Here is a 17045-nt window from a genome sequence, read left to right on the forward strand (position 1 = left end):
TGTGTATTGGAGTCACCTACTATAATTATTGAGGCTGCGATTTCTTTTTTTCATCTTTCTGTGTGTTTGTTTGACGTTTTCAGCGGGTTGCTCATTTGTGGAATATATGGAGAGAAGAGAAGCATGGAGAGAAGAGAGGGAAATAAACATAACAATGTAGTTGAACCCCAATCCCTTCCCATGGGCCTGTACGGGTTTATTCCCTGCCTGAGTCAGCTGAAATCTGTGACTGTGTTGAGAAAAAGCCACTGCGCAGCCTGCTGAGACTGTGGCGGAATATAGAGAAGAGAGGGAAACAAAAGTAATAATGTAGCTGAACCCCGATCCCTGCCCGTGGAGCTGCAAGGGTTTAGTCCAAGCCCCAAGGCACGCAGCAGCAAAATGTGGATTTGTTGAGATTAAGTGCCCTTACGGGCTCCAAATGGTCCCTGGCTCTGGCAGAGACAGTGGCATGGCTAAGGTTAAGCCCTAGCCGGCCTCCACTGTGATAAGCCAAAAGCTCCCAGGCCCTTAAAACCTGTGGGTCTGTGCCTGTGATGCTCCCCTGTGTTCTAACAGTGTTGAATTTCCCTCTAAGCAACTCTCCTGGACTGCATTCTGTGGAGTCCCTCTGGTATGTATTACTCTGTCGCCTTCTTCCCGGAAGTCCCCCATCTATATTTATTATTGCAATTTTCACAATAGCAAAAACATGGAAGTAACTGAAAAACAACTATAGAAGAATGGATAAACAAGCTTTGGTAATTCATATTATGAAATTTTATAAATCAGTAAAAAACAATAATTCTTTTTTACCATAATTTAAAATTCTTTTCTTTGAATACTTTCATACTTTAATTCTTTTCTTTTTTCTTTTATTTATTTATTCTTTTAATCATTTTATTAGGGGCTTATACAACTCTTATCACAATCCATACATACATCAATTGTGTAAAGCACATTTGTACATTCCTTGCCCTCGTCATTCTCAAAACATTTACTCTCCACCTAAGCCCCTGGCATCAGCTCCTCATTTTCTCCCTCCCTCCCCATCCCTCATGAACTCTTGATATTCATAAATTATTATTTTGTCATATATTGCCCTGTCCGATGTCTCTCCTCACCCACTATTCTGCTTTACGTCCCCCAGGGAGGAGGTCACATGTAGATCCTTGAAATCAGTTCCCCCTTTCCAACCTACCCTTCCTCTACCCTGTCAGTATTGCTACTCACACTACTGGTCCTGAAGGGATCAACCACCCTGGATTCAATGTTTTTCCATTTCCTACCTGTACCAACATCTTCTGGTCTAGCCAGATTTATAAGATAGAATTGGGATCATGATAGTAGTGGGGGACTGTGAGGAAGCAATTAGGAACAAGAGGAAAGTTGTATATTTCATTGTTGCTACATCACACCCTGACTAGCTTGTCTGCTCTCTGAGACTCTTCTGTAAGGGGATATTGAGTGGCCTACAAATGGGCTTTGGGTCTCCACGCTGCATTCCCCCCCCCCCCATTCACAATGGTACGATTTTTTGTTTTTTGATGCCTGATAACTGATCCCTTTGACACCTCGTGATCGCACAAGCTGGTGTGCTTCTTCCATGTGGGCTTTATTGCTTCTCAGTTTGATGGGCGCTTGTTTACCTTCAAACCTTTAAGACCTCAAACAGTATATCTTTTTATAGCTGGGCACCATTAGTTTTCTTTGCCACATTTGCATATGCACCCATTTGTCTTCAGCTATTGTATCATGGAGGTGAGCACACATGATAATGATTTTTGTTCTTTTATGCCTGATAACTGATCCCCTCGGCACCTCATGAGCACGCAGGCTGGTGTGCTTCCTCCAGGTAGGCTTTGTTGCTTCTGCTCTAGGTGGACACTTCTTTTGTTTCAAGCCTTTAGGACCCCAGATACTATATCTTTTGATAGCCGGGCACCATCAGCTTTCTTCACCATATTTGCTTATTCACCCTCTTTGTCTTCAACGATTGTGTTAGGAAGGTGTGCATCATAGAATGTCAGTTTAATAGAACAAAGTATTCTTGAATTGAGGAACTACTTGAGTGGAGGCCCAATGACCATCAGCAAACTTAATACTAAACCTATAAATATATGCACACAGATCTATTTGCACATTCTCATATAAATATATTTGCATATGTACATGCCTTTATTTAGACCTCTATAAATGCCCTTTGCCTCCTAGCTCTTTCCTCTATTTCCTTTGACTTTCCTCTTGTTCCTCTATCATGCTCAATATTCATTTGGTTTTCAATAATTCCTCTTAGTTATATTACACTTTATCACACCCTACCAGACATCCTACACCCTCCTCACCACTGATTTGGATCACTTGTTTTCCCCTTGTCCCTGGGTTTCTTAACATCACTACTCCCCCACCACCACCCAATTCCCCCTGGAACTGTCAGTCCTGTTGTTTTCTCCACCAGACAATGATAACTCTTAGGAACACCATAAGGCATGGACAAAATTAGAGAACATTTTGCTTTTCAAACTCAGTCAGTCTTACAAAGATAAATATTTGCTATCACCATTGTTTTAAGAATAAATGTGGTTTATATACCAATATATAAGAGTTTGATAGCTACTAAGAGGCCAAGCTTGAGGGTAGGAGAACAGTAAAGGTAAGGATATGGGGACATGGGGGGTGGGACAGGCAGAGCCAAAAATATGGAGGTTTAACAGAAAAAATATTAAAATGAAAACAAAATCAACCCTCCAGTTTCCTTATCCCTCAGATCTAAAATACTTGGTTTGAGTGGCTAAAAAGGAGGAAAAGTAAAATTGAAGTGGACTTAACATCTTTAGTGATATAATATTTCTTTTCAAACACATGAAAAACAAAAGACTAAGGAAAACTGAAGAAGAATCATTGTATTTGAATTTTGATGCTGAAGAAGAATATTGAAAGTACCCTGGACTGCCAAAAGGATGAACAAATCTGTCTTGGAATAAGTACAGCTAGAGGGATCCTTAGAGGCCAGGGTGGTGAGACTTCATCTTACATAATTTGGATATGTCATCAATCGCTGATGAAGGGCACCATGCTTGGTAAGTGGAGGGGCAGTGAAAAGAAGGAAGGCCTTCAAGGAGATGGGTTGACCCAGTGGCTCCAACAAAGGGCTCAAGCATAGGAAGAACTGTGAGGATGGGGCGAGCTAGACTGGGTAGTGTTCCCTTCTCTTCTGATGGCACCTAACAAAACAGAGACCTGTTCAGAGATCTGTCTTTTTCCAAAATCAAGCATATCTAAGTGATGCAGTACATTGAAGTAGAAGAATAGGAAGTATACTTTAGCATGATGTCACAATATAACAGTTTTTACTCAAAAATCTTCCAAGGGTAATTGGCTATTATCTCTTACATATTGGGCAACTCGAAGTTGAGTCTCTGTACTTCCAGGATGAGGCACACATGAACTTTTTAAATTATTCCCTCATGACTGATTCCTACCTGACTGTCCCAGGCCTCTAGAGGATTGATTTTCTTAGTTACGACCCGTGTTGCTAGTTAGTTCACTGTTGCATCAAGACACCAATTGATATAAACCAAAATACAGAAGACAAAGCTCTCTGCTGTGGGTGGAGGAAGATTTGGCACTTTCTACCTACTCGGTATAGTTCTCAACTATATTAAGTGGTACAAAAATTGGTAGGTAGGAATATGATATTATAATATGCACATAAATAATTATTTGAAGCAATGAGTCATAGTGGTGGGAATAATTAATCAGAAGAACAGTGGTAAGAAATAGAAAACCTTAAGTAAGGCTTTCTTGTAGCGGTCGTGTAGAATAGGTCTTAATGATGGAGTTGTTGTTCAAACCCTTCTTTTATGTGATCCTCACAACGGAAGCATTTTAAACCCAAGAACTGAACAGGTCATTTACAAGATAGCTTGTAACAGAGAAGGCTGTTTTTATTTATAGATCTTAAAAGTCTGCTAAATCACTAAAATTGGCCACAATCTTCACGATTTCTTGTTGTGGCCTTCAGAATGCTATATGGAATGGATAGGTAGGTGAGGCATGAGATGTTTCATTTTGAGTGGATATATAGAAACAGACAGTGGTATATAAACTTTAAAGAAAAGAGAAAATAATCATAATAGCAAAGAAATATTTCCTTGAAATTAAAGTGGGCAAGATAGGCACTTTAAATAGGGGCTCACATGCACACTAGGGATGGTTGTATAATTAACGTCACCGAACTAGACATGTGAAGCAAGTTGAAAAAGGAAATTTTGCCACACTCACACACACACACACACACACCAATTAAATTTAAAATGGGATCAAGAACTGTAAAATATGGTCAAGAAACACTAAATTTATTACAGAATGTAAATGTGGAAGAATTTTATTTTACTCTTCCAATGTCATTTACTCATTTTTTGGTATATTTTAAAACATGCATTTCTCCATCCATTCATTCAAGAAACACATATTGAGTAAGCACATATTGAATAAACAATAAGTATATATTGAATAGTGAAGTGAATTGGGTACTGGTTATCTAAAGATAGTAGAGACTTCGTCCATGACCCGAAGGTGCTCCGAGCTTCTGTTACACTTTGGTAACCATATAAATTGAAACATTACAGTGCATTGAGTAAAGTTTTTATTGGAGTTGTAACTATAGTACTGTGGGAGCCCAAATGACATTTCTGTGGTGATTTTGCAATGACTCAAACAAAATTACAAGGGTTTGGGAAGGGAGGGCTTGCGAGAGTAGTTAGAGGTTTTCATAGTTCTCTCACAGTAACTCTGTAAGATTGTGGTTCTTAGCTAACTGGACGGAGATATTGTGTTTATAAATCGAATGTCCCTGTCTTCTTCTTCAGAATGTTTCCTAGGAGTGTTTTAGCCGATTATACCCAAGACGTGTAGTGGGAAGTATAAATAGACATTAAGGCGCACTATTTTGGAAATTGTAGAGTTCTGTATTTAACTCATTGCTTTGCAAAGGGAACCTCTATGGTAACAACAATAATAATAATTTTAAGAGTGTGTGCTATGCACCAAGTATGAACTTTACGTGCATAATCTTATAAACCATTTCAGAATTCCCTTTGAGGCAAGTGCTGTTATGATACCTGTTATGTGAATGGCGGATAGAGGCAGATATTTGGGTATGTTGATCAAAACTAGTGAGTGATTCCTTTGTTGTTGGAACGAAGACATTCTTGTTCTATATCTAAGTTGATTGTAAGAGAAACCCTTCACTAGAAACTTGTGCTGGAAAATACTTGCATACTTCAGCCCTTCCCTGGTCCTAATGCTTACATGTAAACAAGATAAATACTACTTTTTTTTTTTTGCTGAGTGGTATATGAGATACACTGGGCATTTGGTGAGATTGTTTCTGTATACTACCTCTTGGATATTTTACAGTACAAGAAAGATGAGCTGGATATGTTGAGAATAGGGACAAAATAAATCAAGTTATTTCTCTTGTGATTTATACATATTCAATGATAATTATATTATTTTATCCACATTCTTATGCATGTGGTTATTAATTTATATTTTTGGAGTCCTTGCTTTCAATTCACCTTAATTTAATAGAATAAGACATTTAGTTCTAATATATTTCTTAAAATTTTAGGCAAAAATAACTTTCATGTTACTAGGAAGAAACTTCCGTAGAGGAAAGTTGAATAACCTTCCAAACATGACAAAGGATTTGGTGGTTTAACTATGACAAGAATCCAAATCTCTCAATTCTTACTTATTGTTTCACCTTATGGACCAAATAAAATTGCATACTTTCAGAAATTTGATTCTGAATGAAGATTTCAAAGAAATTTAAAGAGTATAATATATTGTATAGGTGTATGTACCTGTATGAAAATGTATTCATTGTAAATATTAATCAGAAATCTTAATGACTTTCCCTATTATTTAAAGTGTTATTATTTTAAATAAGTAGTCCCCTAACATACAACTGACTAGGCTGAGCGAGTCTTTGGAAGTCAATCTTATATATGTTGACATGCAAAAGAATATACATAATCCCTTCCTAGTGCACCCACCACTTTTCATTCCCATGCAAGCCAGTTGGCATCTATCTGTTTCCCCTCTGATCTTTACCACAAGTCCATCAGACTAAAGGCCCACCAGCGCTTCACTAGGATTTTCATGTTTGGCTGGATTGAGATACTAAACCATACCCTTTTTCCTCAGGGGAAGAGTTTTGAAGAAATCTAAATGTCTCAAAGGGAAGTTTGCATTTTCATGTAAATGAATACTCCACTCATAGCAAATGCAGTTTCTAAAAACAGACTGCTTTCATTGTCAGAAGAAATATAGTTGCAGCCTTTTTGCCCTGTCATTTTCCAAGCTTGTCAACCTTAACTTAATTCCTTTTGCTGATGTTACGGTTCTGAACGCAGTCCTTTCTCTGGGTGAGTTCATTGGCTTTTCAGGAGGTGCTAGGATTCCGTTTACGGCAAGAGATACTAGCTGCTTTATCTTCTTTTAAGGAAAAATCATGTACAATGAAACAGATGATATCTAATCTTTTTAAAAGCTTCTTTAAAAATCATTTTATTGAGGACTTGTACAATTCTTATCACAATCCATACATACATCCATTGTGTCAAGAACATATGTACATTTGTTGCCATCACCATTCTCAAAACATTTGCTTTCTACTTGAGCCCTTAATATCTGCTGCTCGTTTCCCCCCTCTCTCTCCACTCCCCCTGCCTCATGAACCCTTCACCATTCATGAATTATTATTATTTTGTCATATATTACACTGCCCAACATCTCCCCCCTGCCTTCTTCTCTACTGTCCATCCCCCAGGTAGGAGGCTATACATAGATTGTTGTAATCAGTTCCCCCTTTCTACCTCATATTCTCTCCACCCTCCAGGCATTGCCACTCTCACCACTGGTCCTGAATAAAAAGCTTCTTGTAGTGACTATTTGGTATCTTTTATGTTCTCGAATCTCTTAGTCTGGTAGAGTCATAGTTGACAGCCTCCCTTGACTCTTCAAACTGGCAAGATAATGATTTTCCTTGTGGTTTTTCAGAGCTTGCCCAGATACATGGGTAAATATTGTATTATAATTAAGGAAGTATTTCTGAACATATTCATGCTTTTCCCCAAAGAGTTGGTTCCCCTAAGGAGAGTTCACAGTTCACACAACTGAAAGGAGGGCCCTGTACACCCAGGTATCTACATAGTCATCCTCTAGACAGTACATCCCTGCAGATCATGTACAGGATGGGAATTTAATCATTGTTTTTAAAGAGAGGCAGGCATCCATCCACAAGCTTTGAAGGTGTAGGTGGGTAAACGTGGGTTGAAATAAAACCTCTTTGACCATTTTATCAAACCTCTGTGGAGTATTAACTATCCCTTCCTTAAGGGCAGCCTTGGAAAGAAATGCCCTCATCTTCATGGGTAGCTTATCTCCCCAAGGAATTCCTTGCTCAGGGTTTTCTTGGCATAATTCCCAGTCTTTCTCAGGGGTGACAAGGAATACCTAAGGATATGCAGCAGATCGAAACAAATGTTATCGTGTACCTGGAACGTGTCAGATGAGAAGCATTCTACAAAAAGATGTAGACAAAGATTATATAGAGCCAATTTAAATTTTAAAATCCCATTTGGAGCTAAAAGTTCACTTCATATTAGAATAATAATATGCAATCTAATATCACATTCTGTCAATTACGTCTCATAAATTTTTCTAAACAAACTCTTCATTTCTCTAAAGTATGGTTTGCTTAGTCTAAATAGTTATTGCTACATTTTTAGCTTAAGCCATCATTATCTTTGCCCTGCAATCCCACTGCAAACTATTTTCCACATAAGCAGAGTGATATTTAGAAGCAGAAAATATTATTAAGCTATCTCTCTGAATTCTAGTCTGAAATAATTTGAAAGTCATTAAAATAAAATTTCCTTATTGAAAGCCAATTTACTTGATATTTCGCTTTCTTGGCTCTCTTCTTTTTTTCCCTTTAACTTTGTTTCATTAAAAAAATCATTTTTGGGGGTGCCTGTACAACTCTTATCACAATCCATACATACATCCATTGTATCAACCACTTTTGTACATTTGTTTTCCTCATAATTCTCAAAACATTTGCTTTCTACTTGAGCCCTTGGTATCAGCTCCTCATTTTTTTTCTTGGCTCTATTCTTCTGTTGCAATTAATTATGGTTCCTCTAGTAATTTCTCAAATGTTTTTTTTTCTCTTTTGAAACCTCTTTTATAGATGAAAACTAAATTTTTTTAAGATAGAGAGCTTTATTTATTTTTTTTTATTTTAACAATTTATTAGGGGCTCATACAACTCTTATCACCATCCATACATATACATACATCAATTGTATAAAGCACATCCATACATTTTTACAAGGACGTTGTTTTTGTTAGGTGCCATTCAGTGAATTCACACTTACAGTAGCCTGATGTACAACAAAAGAGAATGTTGGCCAGAGCCACACCACCTCATTGCTACTGAGTCAATTCCAATTTCTAGCGACCCTGTAGAAAAGAGAAGAATGGTCCCATAGGATATACAAGGCTGTAATCTTTATGACAGAAGTCTACTACATCTTTCGTTCATAAAGTGGTTGTGTCCAAACGACTAATCTTTTGGTCATCAACCAAGTGATTAACCCCTTTGCTCATCTCTGTAGTTACTTTGTCCATTCCACTTGTTGGGGTTTTTTCCTCTTTTCACTGCCCAATGTCTCCCTTCACCCACTTTTCTGTTGTCCATCCCCTAGGGGGGAGGTTATATGTAGATCCTTGTAATCGGCTCCCCCTTTCTACCCCACCCTCCCTCTACCCTCTAGGTATTGCCACTCTCACCACTGATCCTGAATCTGGATTTTCTGTGTTTCCAGTTCTGATCTGTACCAATGTCCATCCTCTGGTCTAGCCAGAACTGTAAGGTAGAATTGGGATCATGAAGGGGGGGGGGGGCGGGGGCAGGGGATGAAGCATTTAGGAATTAGAGGAAAGTTGTATGTTTCATCATTGCTACCCTGCACCCTGACTGACTCATATCCTCCCTGCAACCCTTAAGTAAGGGGATGTCCAGTTGCCTACAGGTGGACTTTGGGTCTTCACTCTGCTCGCACTCTCATTCACAATGACGTGATTTTTTGTTCTTTGATGCCTGATACCTGATCCCTTCGAAACCTCATGGCCACACAGGTTGGTGTGCTTCTTCCATGTGGGCTTTGTTGCGTCTGAGCTAGATGGCCGCTTGTTTATCTTCAAGCCTTTTTCCCCCCTATCTTCAAGCCTTTAAGACCCCAGATGCTATAGCTTTTGATAGCCATGTACTATCTGCTTTCTTCACTACATTTGCTTGTGCACACATTTGTCTTCAGTGATCATATCGGGTTACTAAGCACTTTTACAGGGATTGCTCCCCTGACTGTGATGCGAAAGGTAAACAAGGTGATATCTCACTGTACTCTGTTCTAGGAATATTCTGGTTGGACTTTCTCAAAGACACATTTATTTCTTCTGTGAGATCATAGTATATCTTTGACACACCATAATTCAAAAGTGTGAGATTTTTCAATTATAGTTTTTTATTGTCCCTTTTCATATACATATTTTGATTAAAAATTCTGTGACTTGGTCAGGCTCAGCTTAGTCTTCAAAGTGACATCTTTGCTTTTCAAGCTCTTAGAGTGACTTTTGTAGGAGATTTGCCCTGCAGAATATGCTGTTTGATTTCAAGACCACTGCTCCCATTGAGATTGATTGTTGATCCATGTAAATGAAATTCTTGACAAGATCAATATTTTTCTCTATTGATCAGATGTTGCTTATTGGTGCAGTTGTGAGAATTTGTTTTATTTACATTGAGGTGTCATCCATACTTAACCCATACTTTGATTTCATCAGTAAGTGTTTCAAGTCTTCTTAACTTTGAGCAAGCAAGATTGTGCAATTTGACTGGGGCTTGATTCCCTGATGGTGAGTCAGATCAATATACACGGTATTAGATCACAGACCACATTCCCCAATTGGGAAGATTTTATAACAAAAATCATCTAGACAGAATAGGCTGTATGTCAGATTATCACTCTTAAATTTGGTTAAACTCTCAAGTAACTGCATATACTTCTTACTAAGGGAATTTTTTTTGAGGGGGGGAAAGATTACAGCATGGCTGAGTTTCATGAAAAAATAAAATATAATATTAAGACCATGTGACACACTACATATTGTTTCAATGTTTCTAATTTATAGGATCATTATACTCTCTCCTTATCTCAGTCTATCAAACTTAAAATAGAAGCAATCAAACATCCTAAAATGATGTGTTACTGACCAAGAACATTTGATGATTTGGAAAGCACTGGCATACCTGCTACAGTGCTAGATCTCTGTGTGGTGCACACAGTTTGTGTTTGGCAAATGTTGGTGGTTCCCCAGTGTACCCATTTTTGCAAATATTTCAGCCAAACAAGCCCTATGGAGCAGCTCTACTCTGTAGCACATTGGTCAGGAATCTCATGTCAATGGATTGTCAAGTGCTATGTGGAGTAATTATGGTTTCTTTATTTATCTTTTAATAGCTATGTTTTGAAAAAAGAGAAGTGAAGAAATGGAGCATGCAAATTATACCAGAGTGACAGAGTTTGTTCTCACTGGTCTATCCCAGACTCGGGAGGTACAACTGGTTTTGTTTGTTGTCTTTTTGTCTTTCTACTTGTCTATCCTTCCAGGAAATGTCCTTATCATTTGTACCATCAGACTTGATCCACATCTGACCTCACCCATGTATTTCCTACTGGCTAACCTGGCCTTTCTTGATATTTGGTACTCTTCCATCACGGCCCCTAAAATGCTCGTCGACTTCTTTGTGGAGAGAAAGATAATCTCCTTTGGAGGATGCATCACCCAGCTCTTCTTCTTGCACTTTGTTGGAGCCTCGGAGATGTTTCTGCTCACAGTGATGGCTTTTGACCGCTATGCTGCGATCTGCCGCCCTCTCCACTATGCGACCATTATGAATCGACGTCTCTGCTGTATCCTGGTGGCTCTCTCCTGGATGGGTGGCTTTGTCCATTCTATCATACAGGTGGCTCTCCTTATTCGACTTCCCTTCTGTGGGCCCAATGAGTTAGACAGTTACTTCTGTGACATCACACAGGTTGTTCGAATTGCCTGTGCCAACACTTTCCCCGAAGAACTCGTGATGATCTTCAGCAGTGGTCTGATTTCTGTGGTATGCTTCATTGCTCTGCTAATGTCCTACGCCTTCCTCCTGGCCATGCTCAAGAAACACTCAGGCTCAGGTGAGAGTACCAACCGGGCCATGTCCACCTGCTATTCTCACATCACCATTGTGGTGTTAATGTTTGGGCCATCCATCTACATTTATGCTCGGCCATTTGACTCGTTTTCCTTAGATAAAGTGGTGTCTGTGTTCCACACGGTGATATTCCCCTTACTCAATCCCATCATCTACACCTTGCGGAACAAGGAAGTAAAGACAGCCATGAGAAAGCTCGTCAATAGATACATTTTATGCAAAGAGAAGTGAAACATAAATGGTATACTTCATTGTCTTCTTAAGCGTCATTATTCTAAAGTAGGAAACATTGCCAGTGGTAATAGTATTGCTTTCACTACCTCCTTTCATATAGGATCTTAAGTATCCCTACATTATTCCTCTATTTGGTGAAAAAACAAAGACACTAGATGCAAACAAATGGTACTTAGATCCCCCTAGAAATTTCTGGCATTATTAGACTTTCAGATACAATTGTTATTGTTTTGTTCTGATTCACAGTGAACTCACCTACAACAAAATGAAACATTGTCCATTTCTGTGTCATCCTCACAACTGTAGCCATAATGGAGCCCGCAGAGTGTAGTCACTTGTTAGTTCATCTTGTTGAGGATCTTCTTCATTTTCACTGACCCTCTGCTTCACCAAGCATATCTTCCTCCACAGACTGGTCTCTCCTGATAACTTGTTTGATGTACGTGAGACCAAATCTTACTATCCTCACTCCTAGGAAGCATTCTGGCTGTACTTCAAGTACAGCTTGATTTTGGACCTCAGTAAAATGAAATCCTTGACAACATCAGTCTTCTCCGTGTTTATTAGGTTGGGTTTTCATTAGTCTAGTGATGAGAATTTTGCTTTCTCTTTGTTGAGGTGTAATCCATCCTGGAGGCTGTCTTCTTCTTTGATCTTTATCAGTAAGTGCTTCAAGCCTTGTTCATTTTGAGCTTAGAATGGTTGTGTCATCTGCATATTGCTGGCTATTAATGAGTTTTCCTGATGCTGTATCTTTCTTCAGAAAGTCCAGCTTCTTGGATTATTTGCTCAACACAGAGATGGAAAAAGCATGTTGAAAGATACGGCCTTGTCAGTCATCTTTCCTGAGTTGAAACTGTGCAGTATCCCCTTCTCTTTGAAGGACTGAGTCTCCCTCTATGTACAAGTTCTGTAGGAGCACAGTTAAGTGTTCTGGAAGTCTTATTCTTTGCCAGTTATTCATAATTTGTTATATACATGTAACTGAATACCATTGCATAACTAATATAAATCACAGGCAATCATATTTCTGGTGGTCTGTTTTTTCAGTCATGAGCCATTGGCTTCAACAATCATATCCATTTTATTTAATTATTCTTCTGACTCAAGCTTGGATTTCTGGCAGTTTCCTGTTGATACACTGCTGTAGCATTTTAAAATTATCTTCAGCAAAATTTTACTGGTGTGTTCCCCGGTGGCTTCCAGGTAAGCATTGACCTATTGACCACAAGATTAGTGCTTCAAAGCCATCAGTTGCTCCTTTGGAGAAAGATGAGACTTTCTGATCCTCTAAAGATTTACAGCCTCAGAAATCCCGTGTAAGGTTATTATGAGTCAGAAATGACTAAATGTCAGGGTGTGTGTGATGGGGTGGTGGTGGGATGTGTGAGTGTGTGTGTGAGTTTGTGTGTGTACATGCAAGCTTTGCTATTCATGATATTGTTCAATTATTTCTGCATTTTGTTGTATCATCTTTCTTTGGAATGGGCTAAAAGTGGGTCTCCTCAGTTAGGCTTCCATCTTCAATTATTTTCTCAAATACATTTGAGTACTTCCAGCATCACTTCCACTCATAGAAACATTTTCATTGGTATTCTGTCAATTCTTGGAAGCGTATTTGTTATAAATGCCTTCAATACAGATTGGGCTTCTTGTTTCCACAGCATTGGCTCTTGATCTTATGCTATTTCCTGAAATGGTTGAACGTTGACCATTTTGCTTGGTGTTGTGTGTGTTGGGGGGGGGGTGCACTGATTCTGTATATTCTTTTCATATTGCCTATGTTGTTCAATATTTTGCCTATAGAATCCTTCCGTATTTCAACTCAAGAATTGTTTTATTTTCTTTAGTTCTTTAAATGTGAGAAATGACCAGTGGTTCTTTCATTTCAGTTCTGTTTCCAGGTCTCTTGGCATTTCATGATAATGCTTTGGTTTGTCGTCTTGAGCCACCTCTTGAAATCTTCCATTCCATCCCTTTGTTTAATCATTTCTTCCTTTACTTTTCCCTTTTCTCCTTAGTGAACTTTTGCTTTCTTTCTTTCTTTTTTGGGGGCCACTTTTCTATTTTTGTTATGTCACTGAATACTTACTGATATAATATTTCAACGTAGATCACAAAACACCATATAGAATGTAGAACAGAGCTAAATAAGAAATACACTGGCCATCATGACCAGAATTTTTGAATAGCAGATCATAAGTACAACCACTTGTGTGATATAATTGACATATTGAAAAAAGTACACCTCACAATTAATAAGTTTTAGTTCATACAGATGGAACTGGAAACACAGGGAATCCAGGGTGGATGATCCCTTCAGGACCAGTGGTGAGAGTGGTGATACCGGGAGGGTGGGGTGGAAAAGGGGAACCGATTACAAGGACCTCCTTCCTGGGGGACAGACAACAGAAAAGTGGGTGAAGGGAGACGTCGGACAGTGTTTGTATGGCAAAATAATAATTTATACAATATCAAGGGTTCATGATGAGGGTAACGAATGTGCAAATGTGCTTTGTACAATTGATGTATGTAAGGATTGTGATAAGAGTTGTATGAGCTCCCAATAAAATTATTTTAAAAACCCACCATTAAACTGTATTTAGTATAACGTTCTGCTATATCATACATCAGATAACATGCCCTGGAGACTCTCTGAGCTAGCATATATACAGAACAAAGTCATTTTCAGACTAAAGGCAAAGGGCAATTGTGGAACAGAAAAATTTTACATACATGTATATATTTAGTGGCATTGTCCCTTGAGCTAGATTTATTATATAGTTTGCTGTGTTATGTCTGCTAACCTTTTACTTTCTTCATGTATGATGCCATCAATATCATCTACAACTTGTCTGGTCTTTGATCATTAGTTTTAAAGGCATCAAATCTATTTTTGATATGACTTTTAAATTTAAATGGATTATACTAAAGGTTGTGCTTTGCATCCTGTGGACTTTCCTTAAATTTCTTCAGCTTCATCTTGGGCAATTGAGCAATTGAGTTGGCCAATGTCCTTGTCCTGATTTTTGATATTGAGCTTTTCCATGGTCTCTTTTCACAGATATGGTTAACTTGATTCCTATGCATTACATCTGGTGGGGTACATAGGCACCTTTTATGTTGTTTAAAAAGATTTTTCCAATGAATAGACTGTTGGTCTTGCAAAATTCTATCATGAGATATCCAATGTTGTTTCTATCACCAATGTCATGTCTTCCAATTACTGATCCTTCAATTCCATGCTCATCTCTCATCAGTTTCCAGTCATCAGTAATTATCAATGCAGTTTGCTAGCATGCTTGATCAATTTCAGACTTCAGAATTTGTTAAAAAAATTAATTTCCTCATTTTTGGAGTTAGCGACTGTGTAAATTTAAATAATAACCATATTAATGGGTTTTCTTTGTTGAAGTATGGTTATTATCCCATCACTGACAGCATTGCAATTTAGGATACATATTGAAACGTGGTGGTGCTCCTCCACAATATCTGATTTTCTGCATAGCAGACCATATGGCTAGATATAAATACTTAATATACCATTATTATATCTAAATAAAGCACATATTTTCAGTAACTGTTCTAGGAAATGCTCAGACTATGAAAAGAATGTGTGTTGAGAAGCAATAAAATAAATAGAGCATAGGTAACCTCCAGTGATCAAATTAGATATTGGTGTCATGCCACCATCTTGGCCCAGTGGAATGGTATTTGGAAATTCTAAAATAATAATTTACCTATTTTTCTTTAACCACTTGCTCTTTTTAGAGTTAATCATGGAAACCACTTATATATGAAATTTGAACTCATATTTTAGGTGGTAGCTACTCAGCAGAATTGTTAACAGAATTTGAGGTTTTGCCACATTCAGAAAATATATTTTCTGAGCTCAGAAAGCATGTGATTTGATTAGTCCCTGATAGTCTCTCTTTTCCAGAGGTAGCTGCTACCTGGCTAGAGGTTTTTATAGCCAATCAGTTGCCATCCTCCAAGTTAAATGAGGCTTAGTGGGAAGATGTTGTAATTTGATTGGGATGATAGCTATCCGGCTGTGTAATTTTATATTAAAAATTAAAAAACCTGTGCTACTTCTGTGTGCTTTATGAATTTACTCTTTTCATTCCTCATGCTAATATTAAATTATTAGGGAACTAGTATAGGTTTATTATGAGTCAGAATCGACTAGATGGCAGTAGATTTGGTTTAAAGTTTTGTTAGCCTTATAACTCAAAGTTCTTTTTCATATGTATTTTTAAAATACACATGAAAAAGACTTAGAAGTATTGATTCCCAAGATCCTGTAGTCATTTGTTAGTGATCAACCTTCTGACTCTAAGAACCTAATTACTGAATGCACTTCAGAAGGTAAAGTATACATTTAACATTTGAGTTTATGACATATGTACTTGTTTAAATTAACTTTTGAGGTCAACCAGGGAAATATACCCATCAAAACATCATGTAATTGAGTATTAGTATTTTACTTTATTTGATTAAACATATGATTAAAACTTGAGAAAAATAGTCTTGCCAGCCTCAAGAATGAATATATGAATAAACTATAACAATTTCCAAGTTGCTATTTATCTATAGAGATTATTTTTATTAATAGTATAGGAGATAATTTGTTCCAGGATAGGCCACTTCATCATCACAGAAGGGATTGAGGTTTGCATAGAATTTCTTATTCGATTTAGGAATTATTTCTCTATAATGACCTTTTTCTATCCTCAATGATATGGTGTTTTTCTTCTAGGAACCTAAAGACACAGACTGGCGTTATAATTCCTGAATCTCGAATTGAGTTCCCATGGCATGGATATAAATATAATGATAGACTCCTCTAATATTCTTCAACAGAGCATACATACAAAATATATACATGTAAATAATAAAAATTATGACATCTTTCTAGACATTTTGTTACCTATTTCATCTTTCTATATATTGTGGGAGGACTCCTGGTGGAGGGAGCACTTTAGGCATTCAGCTGCTAACCACACGGTCCTGTAGTTCAAAGATTCTATGTGGAAGAAAAATGAGACTATCTGTTCCTATAAAGATGAACAATCTCAGTAACCCAAAATAGCTATTCATCATCTGAGTTAACTGAGATTATCATGTAGGTCAGAGGACGTTGACTTGACCTGATATTCAAACTTAAGTGTACTGTCACTTCAGAAGGATATTTGTTGAAATAAAAATTCATAAATAAAATTAAAACAATGACTATGACTACACACATGAAATGCAGAGTGTAATGAATTAAAATATCTAAACATAAGAACTAATATAGAAGGTGATATAAGCAACATTTGGAACCAAAGCTGATTCCTGGAGTTCACTGTTATTGAGTTGATTCTGATCTATAGAGACCCTATAAGGTCGAGTGGAACGGCCTCTGCGGTTTTCCAAGACTGTGAATGTGTACTGCAGAAATCCTCATCTTTATTCCACATGGTGGTGGGTGGTTTTGAACTGCTGACCTTGCAGT

At 37.7% G+C, this 17045-nt stretch overlaps 1 protein-coding gene across 1 annotated transcript; it reads left to right on the plus strand.

The window, feature by feature from the left end:
- The first annotated feature begins 10603 nt into the window (after window positions 1-10603).
- On the plus strand, window positions 10604-11545 carry LOC142425873 (olfactory receptor 4M1). The gene has a single exon (XM_075531316.1). It carries the CDS (start codon window positions 10604-10606, stop codon window positions 11543-11545), a length of 942 nt encoding a protein of 313 aa, XP_075387431.1.
- The last annotated feature ends 5500 nt before the right edge of the window (window positions 11546-17045 follow it).

Source organism: Tenrec ecaudatus, chromosome 14 (genome assembly GCF_050624435.1).
Source record: "Tenrec ecaudatus isolate mTenEca1 chromosome 14, mTenEca1.hap1, whole genome shotgun sequence".
Lineage (NCBI taxonomy): Eukaryota > Metazoa > Chordata > Mammalia > Afrosoricida > Tenrecidae > Tenrec > Tenrec ecaudatus.